This window comes from Chelonia mydas, chromosome 12 (assembly GCF_015237465.2).
Source record: "Chelonia mydas isolate rCheMyd1 chromosome 12, rCheMyd1.pri.v2, whole genome shotgun sequence".
Lineage (NCBI taxonomy): Eukaryota > Metazoa > Chordata > Testudines > Cheloniidae > Chelonia > Chelonia mydas.
This window is the reverse complement of record NC_051252.2, coordinates 37,691,597-37,710,851: the sequence shown is the minus strand read 5'-3', so window position 1 is coordinate 37,710,851 and position 19,255 is coordinate 37,691,597. Positions and strand designations below refer to the sequence as shown.

Here is a 19,255-nt window from a genome sequence, read left to right as displayed (position 1 = left end):
GAGCGTTGGGCTGGCTGGGTGTATACGGGGTGATCGCGGCATCCTGGGTGATTGCTCACCTGTAAGGCTGGCCCTGTCCCCTTGCCCCGAAAGTGACAACCCACCCCAGACCATGCCAGCCTCACGTCTGCGCTGCTGGTGGTGGCGGCTCTGCCTTCAGAGCTGGGCCCCCGTCCAGCAGCCGCTGCTCTCCGGCCACCCAGCGCTGCGGCCAGCAGCCGTGCAAAAGTAAGGGTGGCAATACCCCAGCCCCCCCATACAATAGCCTTGCAATCCCCCCTCCCCCACATCGGTCAGGACCCCCATGGTTTCAATATCATGAAACTTCAGATTTCAATATCTGAAACCGGGAAATTTACAATTTTAAAAATCCTATGACCATGAAATTGACCAAAATGGACCGTGAATTTGGTCGGGCCCTGTTCAGAACATATACACTGCTGTGGCAGATGCCACTGTAGGGTGGTGTGATGCAAACAATACAAACCCTGATGGCATTAACAAATCAGTCAAGCTCCGAATACACTTGCTGAGATAATACTCCCTCGGGGGAAACAGAGTATTTTTCCTGCAGCGGCTTTTGTTGGGATCAGACTGCATCGTCCTCAAGGCTGGAAAGGAAAAGCTTTCCTTCAGTGGGACACAGAGCACTTGAAAGGAGGGGCAGCGGGGTCCAGTGCTTGGACTGGAGTGCGACTCAGGACAAATGCGTTCTAATCCCACCTCTGCCACAGATCTGCCATGTGATCCTGGGCAAATCCCTTCATCTCGCTCTACCTGTTTCGTCTCCTACACTTGGCCTGTTCAGACTACGGCCTGGTCAATACTACATAGTTCAGTCAACACAAGGTAGCTTACGTCAACCTATCTATGAAAAAAAGAGCCTACACTTAAACGTCACTCGCACCAACGTCACTGTCCCGCTACACCGACTTAATAACGCCCCCTCCACGAGTGGCGTAGAGTCACGGTCAATGTAGCATCAGTAGAGATGCGGCATTGCTTACGTCAGCTGTTACTGGCTTTGAGGAGCCTTCCCACAATGCCCCACGCTAAGAGTACAATTGATACAAGCGCTCCTGGTGAGGACACACACCGCCGACACAACGAGCAAAGTGTAGACGCGCTCAAGCAATGTAACCACTGCAGCGGCTGTGTGCTGATGTAAGTTAGGCCGACTCAGTTTTGTAGCGTAGACATGGCCTAAGCCCTTTGAGGCAGGGATGGTCTCTCACTAGGCATCTCTCAGGGCCCTGATCTCAGCCAGGGTCTCTAGCACTACTCTACGACAAGTAAACAACAGGACAGCCAGTCACTTCATAACAAAGGGGGTAAGAGAGGCATTGATATCATATTAATACTTGGCATCTGTAAACCTACTTTCATGTGAAAGTCTCAGAGCCTTGGACAGCCACTAACAGACTAAGCCTCAACCCTTCCAGGAGGCCGGTATTAATTGTTAGCCGCATTTACAAATCAGGAAACTGAGGCGGAGTAGCACGCTGCCCAAGATCACACAGGGCGTCAGCGTCAAAAGCAGTGCTAGGATCAAGACCTCCTGACCTGTCTCTCAGCTCTAACCACTAGACAATGCTGTGACTTGGGAATAGGCAGCAAGTTAAAAAGCTATCAGTACAGGAATGGGGTTTTTAAACCTAAATTTGCCCATTCCAGTTCAGTTCTCCACCAAGCACCTTTGCATCAGTGTTATGACCTGCAGCCACAGAACCATGAGCTGTGATTCCAACAGACCTTAGAAACTAGGCAGGGTTGGCTTGATGCAGACCTACATGGGAAACCCTGAAGGAAAGCCCAAGGTACAGCAGGAAGTACTGATGGAGTTTCAGAATGGGTCACTCTATCTCCTGAGTCCACGTGGGTGTTTTTTATACTCACGTAATGCTTCATCTGCTGACTGCAACGTGCTTTGCAAGAGGTCTGTAAGGCTTATCCCTATTCAGATAGACACCGAGGGGTTAAGGGATTTTCCCAAGGTCATAGTGAAACAACAGCTTCCACTCAGGTGTCCTGTCCCTGGGCCACCAACGCCTCTGCACGTGCAGTCCCCTTCTGCATCTACTGGTGGGTCTGATTTCGGATGACACCTAAAACACAGGCTTTCCAACCAGTTATCACTGGCCATGACAATTCCTAACCCTCTGCCACCCCGTAGTGGTAGCTCCAGCATTCTAGACAAATTCCAGTTCGGATATTTCACTTGGATCCTGTGCTTTCCACTTCCTGTCCAGTAGCACTGCTGGGCACATCTTAAACATGGCACAGAGGAAGATCCTACTGGGAAGCCCCAGAGCCAGCCATAGACAAGGACTCCCTGTGAATCCTATGCTCGTTCCCTGCGGGGAAGTTCCCTTCCACCCTTGGAAGGAGAAGGGGATGGCACAGCTTAGCAGCAAGTTGGGGGAAGCGCTTTCTGCCACCAGATCCCAGGATGAAAGCTTGATGGCTACAGAAGTAGGTTTGATTGCCACTGGGTAAAGGGGCAGGGATTTAGCTGGCAAATCAACTTATTCTTCTCATGAGATTCTCCCTGCTTGACAGCTCCTCTTTCCGCTCCCCCCACCCCACACCATGTGCACGAAAAAGAAAATCTCTTTACAAAGGCAAACCCCCCTGATGGGGAATCTTGATGGGTCAGAGACTACATTGAAATTGGGGCGGAGGAGAGAATCAGAAAGCTTTGAAATCTTCAAAGCTCTGGCTTGACAAATCCCTGCTGGAAATGGCCTAGATTCACCAGAGTCATGCACACCCAGCAGGGGCTGCGGAAGATCTATATTACACGCACATTGCATAGTCACTATTCACGCAGCGTTGCTTACACAAGCAGGCCACCAGGGTCAGGTTACTGACCGACTGACAATGCCCTTACAGTATAAAAAATATACAGCAGCAACGGCCCAAAACATTACAGCTGACAATGGGGTTAACGCTGAGGTTCGGATCTTGACCGTAGGCACCTCCTCCTGCGCCCACGTTCGTCCTAGCATGGGTCACTACTTGGGAGGCTTCTGAACGGGAGTTGTGGTGTCAGGGCAGAGGGAATTATTTGTGCTGTCCACCAGCATTTAGTGCGTTGCTTGGTTTTAAGTGGCTCCTGACCCCAGGTGCCATAGCTAAGGCATATTCAAGTTACAATTTAATATACACAGAGCGTCCTGCCTGGGCTGCGTGGCAAACAGAGCCTGGGGTATGAATGGTTCCCTTGTACAGTTTGAGAACGATCAGCCCCTGGCTTCCCATCTCACCCACGCGAAACTGGCATCTAGAGCTCGTCTTTCCCCTCAATAAAAGGTGCCAACTAGTATCCGCTTTCCCCTCCCTTCACAGCACCAGTGTTCAAATGGCATCGGAATCTAAACACAAATGCAAATCTTTGATGGGCGGGATGCATTCTAGCAGGAAAAACCCCTATTCCGGAAGGGCTGGAGCTTTCCACAGCAGAAACCATGGGGCACAGTGAGAAAGAGAAAAAATAAAAATGGACTGAACGGTTTTCCCTCCCCTCCCCTCGCACTCCCTTCCCTACCTTCTTTTTGAAAAACATAATTTATCTGTGTATTATCAAGAAATCCAGACACTTTAATCAGTGAGCTATGAAGTCAGTATTTCCATTCTTATCTAGTGGAGGAGTGGAAATGGAGAGCAGATAGGCAGCTCCCAGCCGATCCGTGGTGGGGAATGTTAATGGGAGAAGAGGGAGAGCTATTGGCTACTGAGTGTGGGCTATCTCCACCATTATCAAGCTGTTATCAATTCAACCATCTCAACGCAGTAATGGGGCCAGTTCAACTTTCCGCATTATCATAGGAGCTGAAACCTGCATGAGAGGCCTCAGCTGGGAGACAGAAAAGTGAGTAAGCGGCTGAACTCCACATTTTAAAAGCGGGGGAGGGAGCTGGGGGGGGGGGGGGAGGGGGGAGCTGGAGGGAGGGAAGAAAAAGGCAGATGAATCAATTCAAAAGCAGAATTAAAGAGGAGCAGGTTGAAAGGCTACAGGCAGACCAGACCATGTAAACTGGGCAAGGAAGCCAAGCCCGGGTGAGCAAGACACGATTGTGTGGGTTTGGTTTCTGGAAGGAGAGATCTGAAAGACTCCATCTGAAGTCCACCCTGGTCAGACAGCTAATAACTCATGCAAGCCAGCTTGAGCAGAGGTGCCTAACCAAGTGGCAGGCCCTCGGCATGTGGCAGCGTCACACAGGCAGGAGAGCAACGGGAAGCTTCTTTCTAACGGGGCTACAATTTGACAGCCCTCCTGAGCCCTGGCTGACATCAGAGCCCAAGATCTGTTGACCAGCGTTAGACCGCGGGGCAGGGACCACTTTGGTGCTGCGTGTTTGCACGGCACCTAACAGGATGGAGCAGGGCTGCCATAAAGCAGAGCAGAGTTACAGCCTGAAGAGTAGAAGGGAACTGCCGCTGAAAGAGAAAAGAATAAGGGACGGAAGGATGGGAGAGGTCACCAAATGCGTGGCTGTTCTCACTGGCCCTTGGCAGGGAGGGAAGCAGTCAGGTTGGGAACCTGGGACAGAGAGAAGTGAGACTAGGGTAAGAGAAGGACAGGACAGGTGTAAGCACTGGCGGGCCTGACTTCCTCAGAGGTTCCTATGAAAACTGACTTCCACAAACATTTGTAAAGGGGTGGGACAGAAAGAAAGAGAGAGAAGTGTGAATTCATTCCAGGTGCACACATCACCAGAGGCCTTCTTGGCTCAAATGGTGACTCAAAATTGCACCCTGCATGGGAAACATCCAAGCCATGAGCTGGAGATTTCGCTGGGAATCCCTGCATGCCATTTGTGATTGTACACTCACCAAAACAGCACCCACGAGTGACAACACTGCGTGTGCGTGCCAGGCCACCACTCCACCCGGATGCTTGCACTGGCCCCCATCAACACCTCTCCTCCCGAGTGAAAATTTAAGGTCTCTGTGTCGGTGAAAGATGCCAGATTTACAATCCTGCTCTGTTTACCCATTAGACAAGTACAGCATGGGCAGGAGCTTCCTTCCTCCAGGCCCCAACGGCATGTCTCAACTTTGACCTCCTCTGGGATGAGGGGGGAGTTCAGCCCCCGAGACTCATCCAATCCTACATCCCCCACTTGATGTTGAACTGGGCCCCTTGTTAGCAGCTTCAGCTGCGGTTGGCAGAATTACGAGAGGAACTTGCTCACTGGGAACTGAACCAAGACCAAATCCATGGCACACAGGCCCACTGGCCAGCCATCAGAACCGAACGTGCACCGCAAGAAGCTGGCTGAAGAGAGATCTGAAGATCCAAAACAGTGCAGAAAAGCTGCCCTTATTTAGAATTAACCGCCCACCTCCCCACTAAAAGGTAGCGCACATGCCACAAGGCGTCAAGATGATCCAGGAAGCTGCCTGCTGACAGGGTTTCTCTGTAGCCAGGTTCCCCGCAACTTGCGGTCTCAGCAAATCCATGGTTATAATCAATTAATAATAATAAATAAATAAATAAATAAATCTTGGTGGCTGTTGCTACCCTCAACAACGTCACCGCTGTGGGGACAGAGCTCTGAATTTTTTGCTCCAGTAACACATTCCCATGCCACACAAGGTGAAGGAAAACCTCTATTCGCAGTACGGGGTATATGACCCAGCTCTCATTCCAGCCAGTCACAGGCAGTGCTACGTGTACCCGTTAGCCAGTTTGTTACAGGAATTTTGATTCATAACTCAAAGCAATTCTCACTTGGGGGGGGGGGGGGGGGGGAATGATGACCCATTTCTTTTTAATTAAAAAAAAAAAAAACAATCGATGGACTGGCCATGCAAGATTAAAAAAATAACGTATCAGATTAACAAATGAGAGAAACATTTCCTTTATGCACTGGCGAATGGGAGATGCCACAGAAATATGTTGATGTGAGAGCGAGGAGATAACGAATTATTTTGGAGGAAAAAAAAGCAGGGGAAGGCTGTTATCTGAAGTGACTCACATATACACTCCTTAACCCTATTCCAGCCCAAGGTCAACAGTTACATTCCTTTCAGCATTTCATCCCGTCCAAAAAAACATGTTGCTACAGGAACAACGAGGAGTCTTTACTGCTGCAGTGAGCCAAAGGCGGAACTTCATTACCACGGAAACACTTGAACTCAAGAGAAATATAAATCAGGAGGTCTCTCTTGTCAGTCTCCAGTGTTCAAAAACCATAAGTACAGTACATTTGTTTTTAAAACAATGATAAACGTGGGGGTCTTTTTTAATTGCCTCTTGGTTTTGGAGTCTTCAGGTTACACCCAGGGCACATTTTCAAGTTTTCCTCCACCACCACAAGGGTGAGAAACTTGTAAGCGAAAGCTACGAGGCTTGTATGATCACAGGATTCCAGGAGCTGGGGCTTCAAGATGACACACCAAATATCATGAGAGTTGGCAACACTGGTTTCGGAGTCAAGGTCTCCCACGCAGCCTGGTTAACTAAAAACACCTCAACACAGAGGAAAGCCCTTGGAAAACAGCTCCAAGAAACAATAAATTTTACAGTTTTCTTTTTTTTTTTAAAGGCGGCAGCGGGGGTGGGGGCAGGGGAAGGACAACAGTTTGATTTGGTTTTAAATCAGGCAAGTGAAGAGAACCAACAAAGTTTCCCTACTAATGTTGTTTCCCCATTAAATTGCTGTTTTTCATTATCTATGCTGTTTGCTTCCTTTTTCAGTTCTCCTCTCATAGACAATTCAGACAGACTCATCAGTTTTGAGTCAATTTCAGTTTCAAAGTCTGAGGCACTAGCCCCCAGGCTGTAATATTTGGCTCTCATACATGGTAGAAAAGCTTTAAACAAAGCTTCCCAAGGACGAAGGTTTTCAGAAGCGACGAGTCACTTCGTGTACCCAATTCATGATGCCTAAAAGGGGCCTAAATTTTCAACAGGTAGATAATGTTTATATTTCATTTTGTAGCTTAAAAAAAGCTTACGTTTTAAGCCAAAATTGACCCAACAGTGCCTCATTCAACACGTAGAAAAAGGAGCAGTCTGATTCTTCCAGTGAGGTTTGTTAGCCAATTTAGTCCCATTTTTGAGGTTCTGGAAGTTTTATCCTTCCAGACTATCTGCGAGCCCCTCCCACTCCAGAAGGTTCATTTAATCAGAAAACAAAGTTGTGATTAAATGGTGTTCTTGTTTGCAATCAGGGATCACATACACAAGCTGCTGGGGCTCTGCGAAACAGAGGCTGCCTGCCACCTGCACGGACGCAGTCTGAATTGGATCAGATTTCCCTCGTCCCTTGCTTATTTTAGTGCTTCGATTTTTGTCAAGCCTAGCTTCTGTGCACTCAGGCATCAGGCTGGGGAGCTCTGGTCTGTTCCCAGCTCTGCAAGTAACTGCCTTCATGGAACGGGGCAAGTCCCTATGTGCCAAATGGGGATTATAATTCCTGACCTCACAGGGGTGTTAGGAGAATTAATCCATTCATGCCCTCTTTGCAGAGAGCAAGGATAGCCTGTATCATCAAGTTACCTTCTCTGCATAATCAGGACTGCAACGTCCTGGGGGGAAATATCACCAAGGCCTCATCCAGCAATGCCAATGGGCTTTGGATCTGGGGCAACAGAACCTTTAATTTTGGCCCGCAGCGGCCCTCTAGTTCATCCCGAGGGCCGTCTGCCACGACTAAGGGGTCTAACCGCCCAGAGCACAAGCCGACTATTGCTCCTTGCCAATGGCTGGTGAGCTCAATGACAAGGGATTTCTCTTGATCTCTCAAGGGAGAAAACGACAAGCAACTATTACGACTGTGGGCATTTGGTTTAAGAGGGAAAGCCCCACCGGGTGTGTTTGTAGGTGCAAGTCCACCGCAGCTCTCGGTCTCCCAGCAAGCTGCTAACAGTGTCGCACCACTTAGGCCCCCTGCTTTAGATGCAAGACAAGTAAGTGAGAAATTCTTTATGGGACGTGAAAGATATAGGGGGCAGGTGAGAGAATGAGAGGCCTCCTTCCGCCGGCCTGGAGGTGGAAGGCTGCACAGTGCAGTAGGGCGGAGTTAGAGTATAGTTTGAGAACCCCTCTGGTGATCATCAGGGGAGTTCAGACGTCCTCCCAATGGGCCCTGGAAGCCGCCAAATGCCAGATCTGCTGCTCTAACTCGCCAAATTATATGAAATGCCACCTCTCCTGTATCGTCCCTGCAGAGCTCCTGCCACGGAACAAAAAAGGACACGTGCTTTGGCATTCCATAAAACAGGTTCTGCCACCGGCACCGCACGGCCAAAACCCTGCATGAAGAAATGGGCTGTGCCCAATTGCAGTCACTTTCTTCCCGTTTCAGTGTAACTAAGTAAAGACCGGATGGGCATAATAGAGGCACATCACTGATATAACGGTGAAGTTAAGAGAGGAGGAGAGTCCAACACCTGGTCTGCAATGCTCCCGAGTTACTCTAGTGGCTTCTTAGGCCGAACTAAGCCATTGCCAATTTTATTAATTTGTTCAAGCGGAGGAGAATATTTCCTCTTCAGACAGAGACATCCCGGACAGGCCGTGCCGAGCACCATGAGCGGGGCAGTGCGTAAAACCAAAAGGCCCAACACAGGCTGCGAACTTGCATTGGTGCCAATGGGAAAAAATTAGGGCTGTCGATTAATCGCAGTTAATCACTTGATTAACACATGAAAATTAACCACGATTAATGGCAGTTTCAATCGCACAGTTAAACAATAGAATACCAATTGAAATTTATTAAATATTTTTGGATGTTTTTCTACATTTTCAAATATACGGATTTCAGTTACAACACAGAATAAAAAGTGTACAGTGCTCAGTTTATATTATTTTTGATGATAAATATTTGCACTGTAAAAATGATAAAAGAAGAAGTATTTTTCGATTCACCTCATACAAATATTCTAGTGTCATCTCTTTATCATGAAAGTGTAACTTACAAATGTACATTTTGGGTTACATAACTGCACTCAAAAACAAAACAATAAAACTTTAGAGCCCACAAGTCCACTCAGTCCTACTTCACGTTCAGCCGATTTACAGGAGAAAATGCTGCCCTCTTCTTATTTATGTCACCAGAAAGTGAGAACAGGCATTTGCATGGGACTTTTGTAGCCAGCATTACAAGGTATTTATTTACGTGCCAGATATGCTAAATATTCGTATGCACCTTCATGCTTTGGCCACCATTCCAGAGGACATGCTTCCATGCTGATGACGCTAGTTAAAAATTAATGTGTTAACTAAATTTGTGACTGAACTCCTTGGGGGAGAATTATATGTCCCCTGGTCTGTTTTACCCACATTCTGCCATGTATTTCATGTTATAGCAGTCTCGGATGATGACCCAGCACGTTGTTCATTTTAAGAACACTTTCGCTGCAGATTTGACAAAACACAAAGGTGGTACCAATATGAGATTTCTAAAGATAGCTACAGCAGCCAACCCAAGGTTTAAGAATCTGAAACGCCTTCCAAAATCTGAGAGGGACGAGGTATGGAGCATGCTTTCAGAAGCCTTAAAAGAGCAACACTCCGATGCAGAAACTCCAGAACCCAAACCACCAAAAAAGAAAATCAACCTTCTGCTGGTGGCATTTGACTCAGATAATAAAAATGAACATGCGTCAGTCATCTCTGCTTTGGATTGTTATCAAGCAGAACCCGTCATCAGCATGGACGCATGTACCCTGGAATGGTGGTTGAAGGGCCATATGAATCTTTAATGCAACTGGCATGTAAATATCTTGCGACATCAGCTACAACAGTGCCATGATAACACCTGTTCTCACTTTCAGGTGACCTTGTGAACAAGAAGCGGGCAGCATTATTTCCTGCAAATGTAAACAAATTTGTTTGTCTGAGCGATTGGCTGAACAAGAAGTAGGACTGAGTGGACTTGCAGGCTCTAAAGTTTTACATTGTTTTATTTTTGAATGCCGTCATTTTTTGTACAAAATTCTACATTTGTAAGTTCAACTTTCATGATAAAAAGATTGCACTACAGTACTTGTATTAGGTGAATTGAAAAATACAATTTCTTTTGTTTTTTACAGTGCAAATATTTGTAATAAAAATAAATATAGAGTGAGCACTGTACACCTTGTATTCCATGTTGTAACTGAAATCCATATATTTGAAAATGTGGAAAACAAAAAAAATATTTAAACAAATGGTATTCTATTATTATTTAAAATTTTTGTAATCGCTTGAGAGCCCTAGAAAAAAATCCATTCATAAAACGTGGAGGTGGAGCAACCCAGCAAGGAGACTAGGGGGACATGTTCTGATGGATCAGTGTGATCTGCAGCACACGAGCTGTCGGAGATGGAAAGATACCACCTGGCTAGAGGAGTAGATAATCTGGGCAGATGAACATAAAACACTCCAAGAAACGTGGCGGGAAATGCTCCCTGTCATTGGTGGGTTTGTTTTACAGCACCTAAAGGGTTCAAAGAGAAATCAAAGCCCGCTGATGCTGGACACTATGGGTATACATACGCACATACACAGTCCTTGCTCTGGAGAGTTTGCAATCGAAGGCTGGATTAGCATCCCCCCTATTATAGATGGAGAAGGGATGTGCAGGGAGACTAAAGATTTGCTCAACATCACACAAGGAATCTGTGGCAGAACAGGGAATTTGAATCCAGACCCCTCAAGTCCCAGTCCACTAGCTTAACCACATGGCCACCCTCCCTCATGCCTTTTATTATCACAAATGGGCAACGGCAGGTTACCAAGGGTGGCGAGTTCCTGCGGAAGACACGAGGGGGGGGAATTTGAGAGAAGAGCATGTGCTGGCACTTGGTACTCTAGGATGGAGGGGGCATGCAGGCAGAGGGTACCGCCTGGAGACAGGGTGAGAAAAGAATGAGGTGTAACAGATTCATCGGCAGGAAATAGCCACCGATGGTTTTCACAAGGACGATTCTTTTCCGGGGCAGATGGGTCGTAGCGTTCAGGGGTCTGACAGGTGCCATCAACGGCACTGGGACCGTCTTGCTGCCACAGAAATGGCAGGTTAGTTGTGTAGTCAAGGACATGGCGATCCGGTCCAGGCCTTCCTCCCCTTTAAACCTCTTTTTACCACCCTCTTCCCCAGGCGGCAACAAGGCCCGGGGGGGAGACGGTGAAGGGACGATCTGCACTGAGAGGCACCAAGTTGCATGTGGAGAGAAGAGCGATTAGATGGAGGGTGCTACAGGCCGCATTACAGAGGCAGCCTCTGCTCTGTACACGAACAGCCCAAGTTGCAGGCACAGGGGGACGACTGGCGGGCAAGAGGAACAGCAATGGGAGCTATGGAGTTCCCCGTTCAGGCGCAGGCAAGACAAGAGGTTCTGTCATGTGCGTTGTCTTTACTCGAAGCCAGCAGGGGTGGGATTTTCCAGGAGCGCGCATCGCCTCATGCCGCTCCCACTGCAGCCAGCCGGGGTTTTACCCACACGAGGAGCCGAGCGAGGCCAGCGCTGAGCGCCTCTGGAAAATCCCTCCCCACCGGCTATTGGGTCACTTCCTGCAGGGGCACAAAAGGGATTGACACACGGGGGGCGGGGCCGGCATGAAAGAAGGGGGAGACCCACCTGTGGGAGCAGTCCATGGGGCTGGCATCACCGGGAAGCAGAGGCAGCTCAGAGCGATGGAACAACAGAGGGGTTCAGATGGGTCTGAGGGAGGAGGGCGAAGAGTGAACTTCGACGCTGCAGAGAAAGGGAGGCAGCGATTGCGGGACTGCCAGGCTTAGGAGAACGTTTTCATGGCTGCATTTTGGACAGACTGGCAGGGACGGGTGCGCAATCTCAAGGGAAGGCAGGGATTACAGGCACAGCATGGCATGGAGGTCTCGTGGCAACGGCAAGGCGCCTGGGTTCTGTTAGCAATGGTGCCTCTGACTTGCGGTGTTCCAGGTCACACATCACACCACGGCCTACTCACCTCCCCCGGCAGCCATGAAGCAAGTGGCACAAACAAAGCCTCAAGGTCCCTGGAGAAGAGGAGTTACAGGAGAGGGCAGAGTATTGCTGTTTCACAGACAAGGGCCCTAGCACCTCCTGCACACGCCTCAGCTGGTATAGATCAGCTCAGCGTCATTGACTTCAGCGGTGTGATGCTGATTCACACCAACTGAAGTCCTGGCCCAGAGTTATTTGATGGGGAGACAAAGAAAACAAGATGGGAGGGGGGCTTCCATTACCTAAGAGTAATCAAAGAATTCACGGAGGACAGTTTTCATTTACGCCAGTGGCCATTTTTAGCCTTTACACTCAGTTACACACTGTAAACAAAGTAATGCTACTTACATAATACCCAGCAGAGGGTCCCAGAATGCTTTGCAAGCATTCAGTAAGCCTCACAAAAGCCGCCAGGGCGATTGGGTTTGATTTGCCCCATTTGTAAACAGGGGAAAACGAGGCACAGAGGAAAAGCAATTTACCCAAGATCATACAGCGAACCGGGGCAGAGTGGGGGAAAGAACCCAGGTGTCCCCTGCATTAGTCACACAATGCCTTGCTAATTGGGGCTACCAGAATGGCTTAGAAGTGTCAAAGCGTCAGAGAAGCACAAGAACTGGGGGCATTAGCCACTTGCATATTACTGAACACACTAGCTCAGTCAGAAAACAAACAGACAGAGTAAGAGAGGCGGGCGGGAGGATCAAAAGCCATGGGGTTAAAGCAGTGGAACTAAAATTAGACTCCAGTCTGGCTACTGTGACCATTACAAGCAGTTCGCTTCCATTTTCCAGAACTAGCTATAATACATGTGAATGTGTTTATTGGGGAAGGCCCAATCCTATAAAACCTTGCTCACAGGAGTAATCCTTAATAGTCTATGAGAAATCTTTCCCCATGCAAGTGAAGGACTACTGTCAAGGCTATTGTGTGTAAGAGCCCACTCCTGTTCCAGTAATCATACCCACTTCAGCAGGGTAACTTGTCTGAGGCCACAGGGACCCTTCTGAGTAAAGAAGGCCCTTATTCTCCGTACACCAATGCTGCCCCATCAAATAAAAAAACCCCACCAGATCACACCACTTTCCACCACTAATAGAGTTCTGATCGGGGCCCAATTCCACAAGCTTTACTCACCGGTCGAGCTCTTATTCGTATCCCACTGAAGTCAGTAGAGCTACTTGCATCGTTCCTTACTTGCGTAAGGGTCTGCAGAATCAGGCTCATGAATTATAAAGATATCTAGGCCAAACAAATGAAACACACACACAAAACACTCAGCCCAGAACAGGCTCAGTCTAAACAATGTAGAGCACACTTGCTATCTGGCACCATCTATTAGCAATTAAAGAATATCCACAAAAATATATATGATTGTGCTCTATTTTTTTCCCTTTTAACATTTTAGCTACACGTAGCAGCCTAGGAGATAGTGATCAAAAAGAAAAAGTAAGTCAGCCTTCTTCAAACTCATGCAACATCTGTAACTTATAAAAGACACCAAAGAGAAATCTTCTAAATTAAACTTATTTTATGGAGTGCTTGTGTGGAAAAAAATAAGTGTAAATGCAGGCCGCCCTCCCTCCCCCACTCCAATCAGATAATTAAAAGGCCTGCCTTAATCATATTTGCAATGGAACAAATTGTTGGAGCCCTTTCGCCTTCTCTTTTCAGTGTTTGTTATTGTAGCGAATCCTGCTCCAGTCTGGTTGGTAGAGATAAGAAGCCCTTATCTCACTTGGCAATCTTTATCAGTATGGAGATCAGGCCCCAGAACTTATCAGGAATTCAGATCTACCGTAGCTGAGAGCAAACCCAGAAAGGGAAAAAACAGGCAGGCCCATGCAACGACTGTGAGAATTTTCACTTCAAGTTAATGTAAAAAATTATATATAATAAAAAGACACACACAGCCACATCAGCAACATGAGATCAATCTCCTTGTTTATCAATTTCCCTCATCTCAAAAGCCAGAACTGTAACTACATGAACATGCAGCTGCCAAAAGGTTCACTCATTTTATACATGTGCCCACACTCCCATGTTTGAAGTTAATAAATGTAACAGGCTATCTAGGCTTGAGATCAGCTCCCTGCTTCTTATCAGCCATTCACATCTATCTAACAGCAGAACAAAAGACACACAGAAAAGAGCGAGCAGGCAGCTGCATCTGAGCTTGCTGTATTTTCATAGCCTTTGATAAATACTGATGGCGGGGGAGGGAGACAAATACAGCCTTCATCACTAATGGAATCAGATTAATTACCTGATCTGTTGCCACCCACCCCAAAATCGAGCAGTGACAGGCACAGAGGGCCAGCAACTCAAGCAGCACTCAACAGAAGGATTCTCTATCAAATTAAATATATAATGCACCGGGCATTGTCATCCACTATCTGAACGACCATCAGTGCCTAGTTACAATCAGATGACATGTGGAGTTAAGGCATTAAAAAAGGCTAAGCATAAGCCAGGCCAAAACTACCATGGGGAATAACGAAAGCAGACATTGCTAGCACCTTTCTCTAATGCCCCTTGTAGAGCAATTCTAACTGATGCTTCACAGGGTGCATGCCACTAGCTCGCCCTTCCCAAAACGTTCTGCTGCAAGCCAAGGGGTTGTAGTATTTTGGCCCTTCCTGTCAACTCTGGACTGGCAGGCCCAGGGCCCAGTTGTTTGCATTTTAGGATTTAAGGAGCTTGTTAAATTAAAAAGCATTCAGCATTAAAAAAAAAACAACAGTTGGTTAAATATAGTCCAGCATCTGATCTTTGTCTTATCACTTTTGGCAATCACATGCGCTCCCCGAGATCTCCCTTCTGAGCTATCTGCATTTCACATCAAGCTGAAAAAAGCAGAACAGAGAAGCACAGAAGAAAAATAAAATAAGCAGATAAGAATCTGGGGAGGTTTTAATGCTTCAGCTGAGACGATGTAAGTATAGACTTTATGGAAACAGGTCCCGTTTGTACATTATAGGAGTATAGTTACCAGACCCCTGATTCATGCCCACTTTTCCCTTCTCAGGAGAGTGCAGTACAGACAGCAGAAAGCCGCTCTCACAGCACTATATATCTCTAATGACTGTTTTCATGTTGACACATACAGGAAGGGTTCCAAGCTTTCAGCTTTTAATCAGTTTTGGCCATCACCATCAGCCTGAGATCAGCCTCCCACTTTATCATTTCTTCATATCTCTGAAGAAAGCAGAAGAGGAAGGAGATAGAGCAGCCTTCAGTACAGCTAATGCATTCAGAATGCTGCCCATCCTGGCAAACATCACAATCCATCTCAAGATCACCTTTTACTCCTTCATTAAGCAGAGTACGTCTTGCAGAGGTGACAAGGAAGGAGCTGAGAACAAATGCACAACAGTGGTTCACCGAGACCTAACAACTCATGCAGACAAACTGGATGGAAAGTTTAAAATAAAGTCTGGCAACAGATCTATGCTGGAGGACAAATTTGCGTGCTATTAATATGTACCCTCCTCAGTGGAGCCTTGGCAGACCTGAAGGGCACTCACTTCCTGTCACAAACGAGTGCGGATCCCACACACTGAAATACTTATCAAGAAAAAGATCAGCATTGTTATTTCAGCAGCTGAGTGTTCAATGCAGAGATGCTGCCACCAGCTTCTATAGTCACTTCAGCTAATTAAGATGGGACGGTTACATAGGAGCCCAGCCATTTGCTCAGTGCCACCAAGAAGGTGATATTTCTTGACCAGCAATGTTTGCCATGACACTGCAAAAAGAAAGCAGCAGAAGTTGGATGAAACTTTTTTGTAAAAGGCAGACAGAAGTTGAAAGTAACTATTTTTAACTTCCCAAGCTGTAAAGGTCTGGTTCAGCTTTATCAGCAGAATCACCCCAGGCAGGCAAACAGGTAGATGCAACGCAGTATTGCAATTATTTCAAAAGCAAGATAAAGCACTATTATCGCATGGTGGCCAATTTTATCCCCAACATCTCTGCTTTATCACCAGTTGAGATCAGGAGAAAAGAAAAACGTTGCTAAACCAGTCACTGGAAGAGTTCCAGCAGTCTACAGAACTTCCCAAGAATACGCAACAATAATCTCTTTCATCTTTGCCAGACCTGAAATCAGATTTTCCTTGGTTGATCAATTGGGATCACGGAAAGAATGATAATCCAGAGGCATTAGCATCAGCCAGGGGAAACTTGGACAGAGCCAGAAAAACAAAGTAATCCAATGGCAGTCTCTACCGGGCTTTTATCACAACACTTTATCAGTTCTCCCAAATCTTAGTGTGCTTGCAGAGTGAGGTGGGATGGACAGGAGCTCCCCACAATAAAAGGGACGGGGGGGGGGGGGGGGAATAACCAGGGCACATTTTGGTTACAAGGTCTGCAAAGGAGTTTTTAAAAAGCAATATGCACAGCAGAGTGAGCAGATCTGCGATAAGATGATCCCACTGAAAGATCTCCAAACACTTTGCATCACGTTTTTCAAAAGTCCCCCTGGATGAGGCTTTTTTAATGCCATGGATGGGAGTCAAACATAGATAAGATCACAATTTCAGACCGTCCCGACAGAGCGATCTTATCAGGATGGGACTTGCTGAATGGAATATGTTAAAGCTTTATCTCAGCTCTGATCGGAGGAGGCTGTATCAGGCTGAAACATCTCTGTGGAAGGAGAGAGAGGGGAAGGAGAAGGGGGGGGGGGGGGAGCACTGAAAGAAAATAAATAGGCAAGCCGGACACAAACTTCTGCAGCCACATGCAGAAATCCTGAGCAGCCTAATTGGACCGTGCAGTGCCAGCACACGCGCGCGCGCGCACACACACACACACACACACACCAGCTCTGCCCTGTGTGGATATTAGATTACAGGTCCCTGTGCAAGCAGCCAGCCCCGCAGCACCCCAACAGAACCCACGGAGGGGAGGCAAGAGGTGATGTGGAGAACGCAGGACGCCCAGAAAATGCACCAGGGGAGGGGAGGAAAGTGACAAACACAAGACCCGAGCAGCTGCCTGCGAGACGCACTAGGGACCAGCCACCCCGGAGCTGCCTCTCCTAAATTCGCCTCCTGACTGTCCGGGCTGTAGGCGCTCCGCCTGTCAGAGGCTTGGAAATCTCGTGGTTTAACGACCCCAAACACAGCCCCCACCCGCTCTGCACGGGGCAGGAGGAGGACAGGCTCCCTTTGCCCAGGGAAGCGGATCAGGGGCACTGTCCGGGTAGGAGGGAGAGAGTCTGGACTGACTGTAGCTGGGAAACAGACCAGCGGTGGGAAGAGAGATCCACGGGCAGTAACAGCTGGTGCTAGGAGTGGCGGCGGGGGGGGGGCCCGACTCTGGACTAGGATTCCCTTTCCCAGGGATTGGGAAGGATCCGGGTGTATTGACAGCTGGTGACTGGGGGGAGGGGCGACCCAGGGACACTAACAGCTGGTGACTGGGCGGGAGGGGAAGGGGCGACCCAGGGGCACAAGCCGGGCGGGCGGGCGGGGGCAGGGCGCTGGGACTCAGGCTCCCTCTCCCTGCGGAGGGGAGGGCGCAAAGTTTGGCACTCACGTTTGATCTGCCTGGGGTTGCTCTGTTTCCTCCTGGACATTGCTCGGCAGTCAGCGCGCCCGGTCCCTGCTCCGGCTGCTCGGGCGGCGGCAGGTCGATGGCAACTCGGGAGGGCGGCAGGCACCCGGCTCTCATGCCCGCCAGGCGCTCCCAGGGCTGGGGAGGGAGGGTTCGGAGCCCCGGCGCGGGGAGACGGGCCCCGGGCTCCCAGCTTGTGGCGCGGCACCGTCCCGCGGGCTGGGAGGGCGGGGGAGGGGGGGGACCCGGGCTCCCGCCGGCGGCCACTAGGGTCCGACTCGGATTTTTCTCAATGGAACCTGAAATGTATCAAACCCGCTGAACGTTCCATTCGGGGCGGGGCTTTCCCCGGCCGCTCGGAACGGCGGCCGCCCATAGGCCGCCGCCCTCCCGCTGGCCGCGCCCACCGGATGAGGCGGACACGGCGCGGCGCGGCGGGGGCGGGCTCTGGGGCGAGGCAAAGGGGGCGTCCTGGGGCCGGAGCTGAGGGGATGCTCCAGCGGAGCGGAGCCGGGAGAAACGGGCGGAGGGGTGGCGGAGCAGGGCAAGTCTGAGCCCTGCGAGAAAGCGGGTTGGGTTCCTAGGCTAGGAAGCCGCGGGAGCCCCCGGCAGGGGAATGTTGGGGGGCTGGGGAGGGGAGTTTCGGGGTGTTCCCCCCTCATCAATGACAGGGGAGTTTAACAGCCAGGGTGAGGTAGTCTGGGATGGCTGAAGTAATTGGCACCAGCTGAGTGAGTTTCTTTATTTCTGTACACAAAAGAATAAATAAATCCCCCCATCTTGTTATAACCCCTCTCCTCTCTCCCTGTCCCCTCTCCCGGGCTCATCCTCGTCCCTCATCTAATATTTGGATTGTCAATTCTTTGCAGTAAGTCCTGTGGCCCAGATTCCATTTACATCAACGGGAGATAGGCCCAGAACCCAGAAGCTATTTACACCTATGTCTATCTTTGTCCTCTCTGATGCACCTAGCACTCCGGTGGGCTGCATAAAATAATTATTTGCTTAGCTTTTCACCTCTAGAGCACTTCACGACAAACCTAATAACCCTGCCATGAGGTAGGTCCGTATCGTTTTTCACCAGCGGGGAAACTGAGGCATAGAAAAGTGAAGTGGTTTGCCCAAGCCCATAGAGAAAGTCAGGGTCAACGCTGGGATAAGAACGCAGCAGTTCTTGGATCCCGGTCCACTGGACCCCACCTTTTCTGCTTATACTGTAAAGTGAGAACCAAAACAAGACTAAAGGGTGCTGCACTCAGGCGTGGGCTGCTAACAGGTTATAGTGATGGAGAACTGCACCCGTTTTGCTTAGTCCAGCATTCCAACAGAGGAAAAGGGAAGTCAAAAGGGGAGTATCAGAGAACCTGTGGTTCTGATATGGGAAGCCGGCAACGCTTCTTGGACCTAATCCCTTGATTTCATCATTATGGCCTATGCACCACTCAATACTTTCTCTTTTGCTACCTCTCTGGTTACAACATACATACATCATCTATCTCCTCTACCCCTCCCAGGATGTAGCTTTGTCCCTTGTTTTCCTAGCACAGGTTGCTATAAATTCAGATGGGGTTTAGACCCACAGGCCTAGAGAAATGGCCAGTCAAGAGCACTTCAGAGCCATCCATTGAGGAGTAGAAAGGGAGGAAGTCACCTCGTTGTAGCTAATGGAGTCATCCTTTGCTCTTTGGCCTTTTACCCCTTTGGCTCCTGGAGTGAGGAACTGGACAGAGCATCCAACCAATGC

At 48.8% G+C, this 19,255-nt stretch overlaps 1 protein-coding gene across 6 annotated transcripts in view; it reads right to left on the bottom strand.

Annotated features, from left to right (window-relative positions):
• The window catches only part of ZFPM1 (zinc finger protein, FOG family member 1), a 115,819-nt gene extending 98,009 nt beyond the window's left edge, over window positions 1-17,810 (bottom strand). For 2 of the 6 annotated variants that reach the window (XM_037877736.2, XM_043526193.1), the window contains exon 1: window positions 17,494-17,809. In XM_037877736.2, the coding sequence (XP_037733664.1) occupies window positions 17,494-17,533 (40 nt within the window). In that variant the 5' untranslated portion in view covers window positions 17,534-17,809. Of the gene's footprint in view, window positions 1-11,577; window positions 11,695-13,083; window positions 13,189-17,493 lie in introns of all 6 variants that reach the window. The other 4 variants (XM_037877735.2, XM_037877737.2, XM_037877732.2 and 1 more) reach the window with 4 other exon arrangements.
• Between the last annotated feature and the right edge of the window lie 1,445 nt (window positions 17,811-19,255).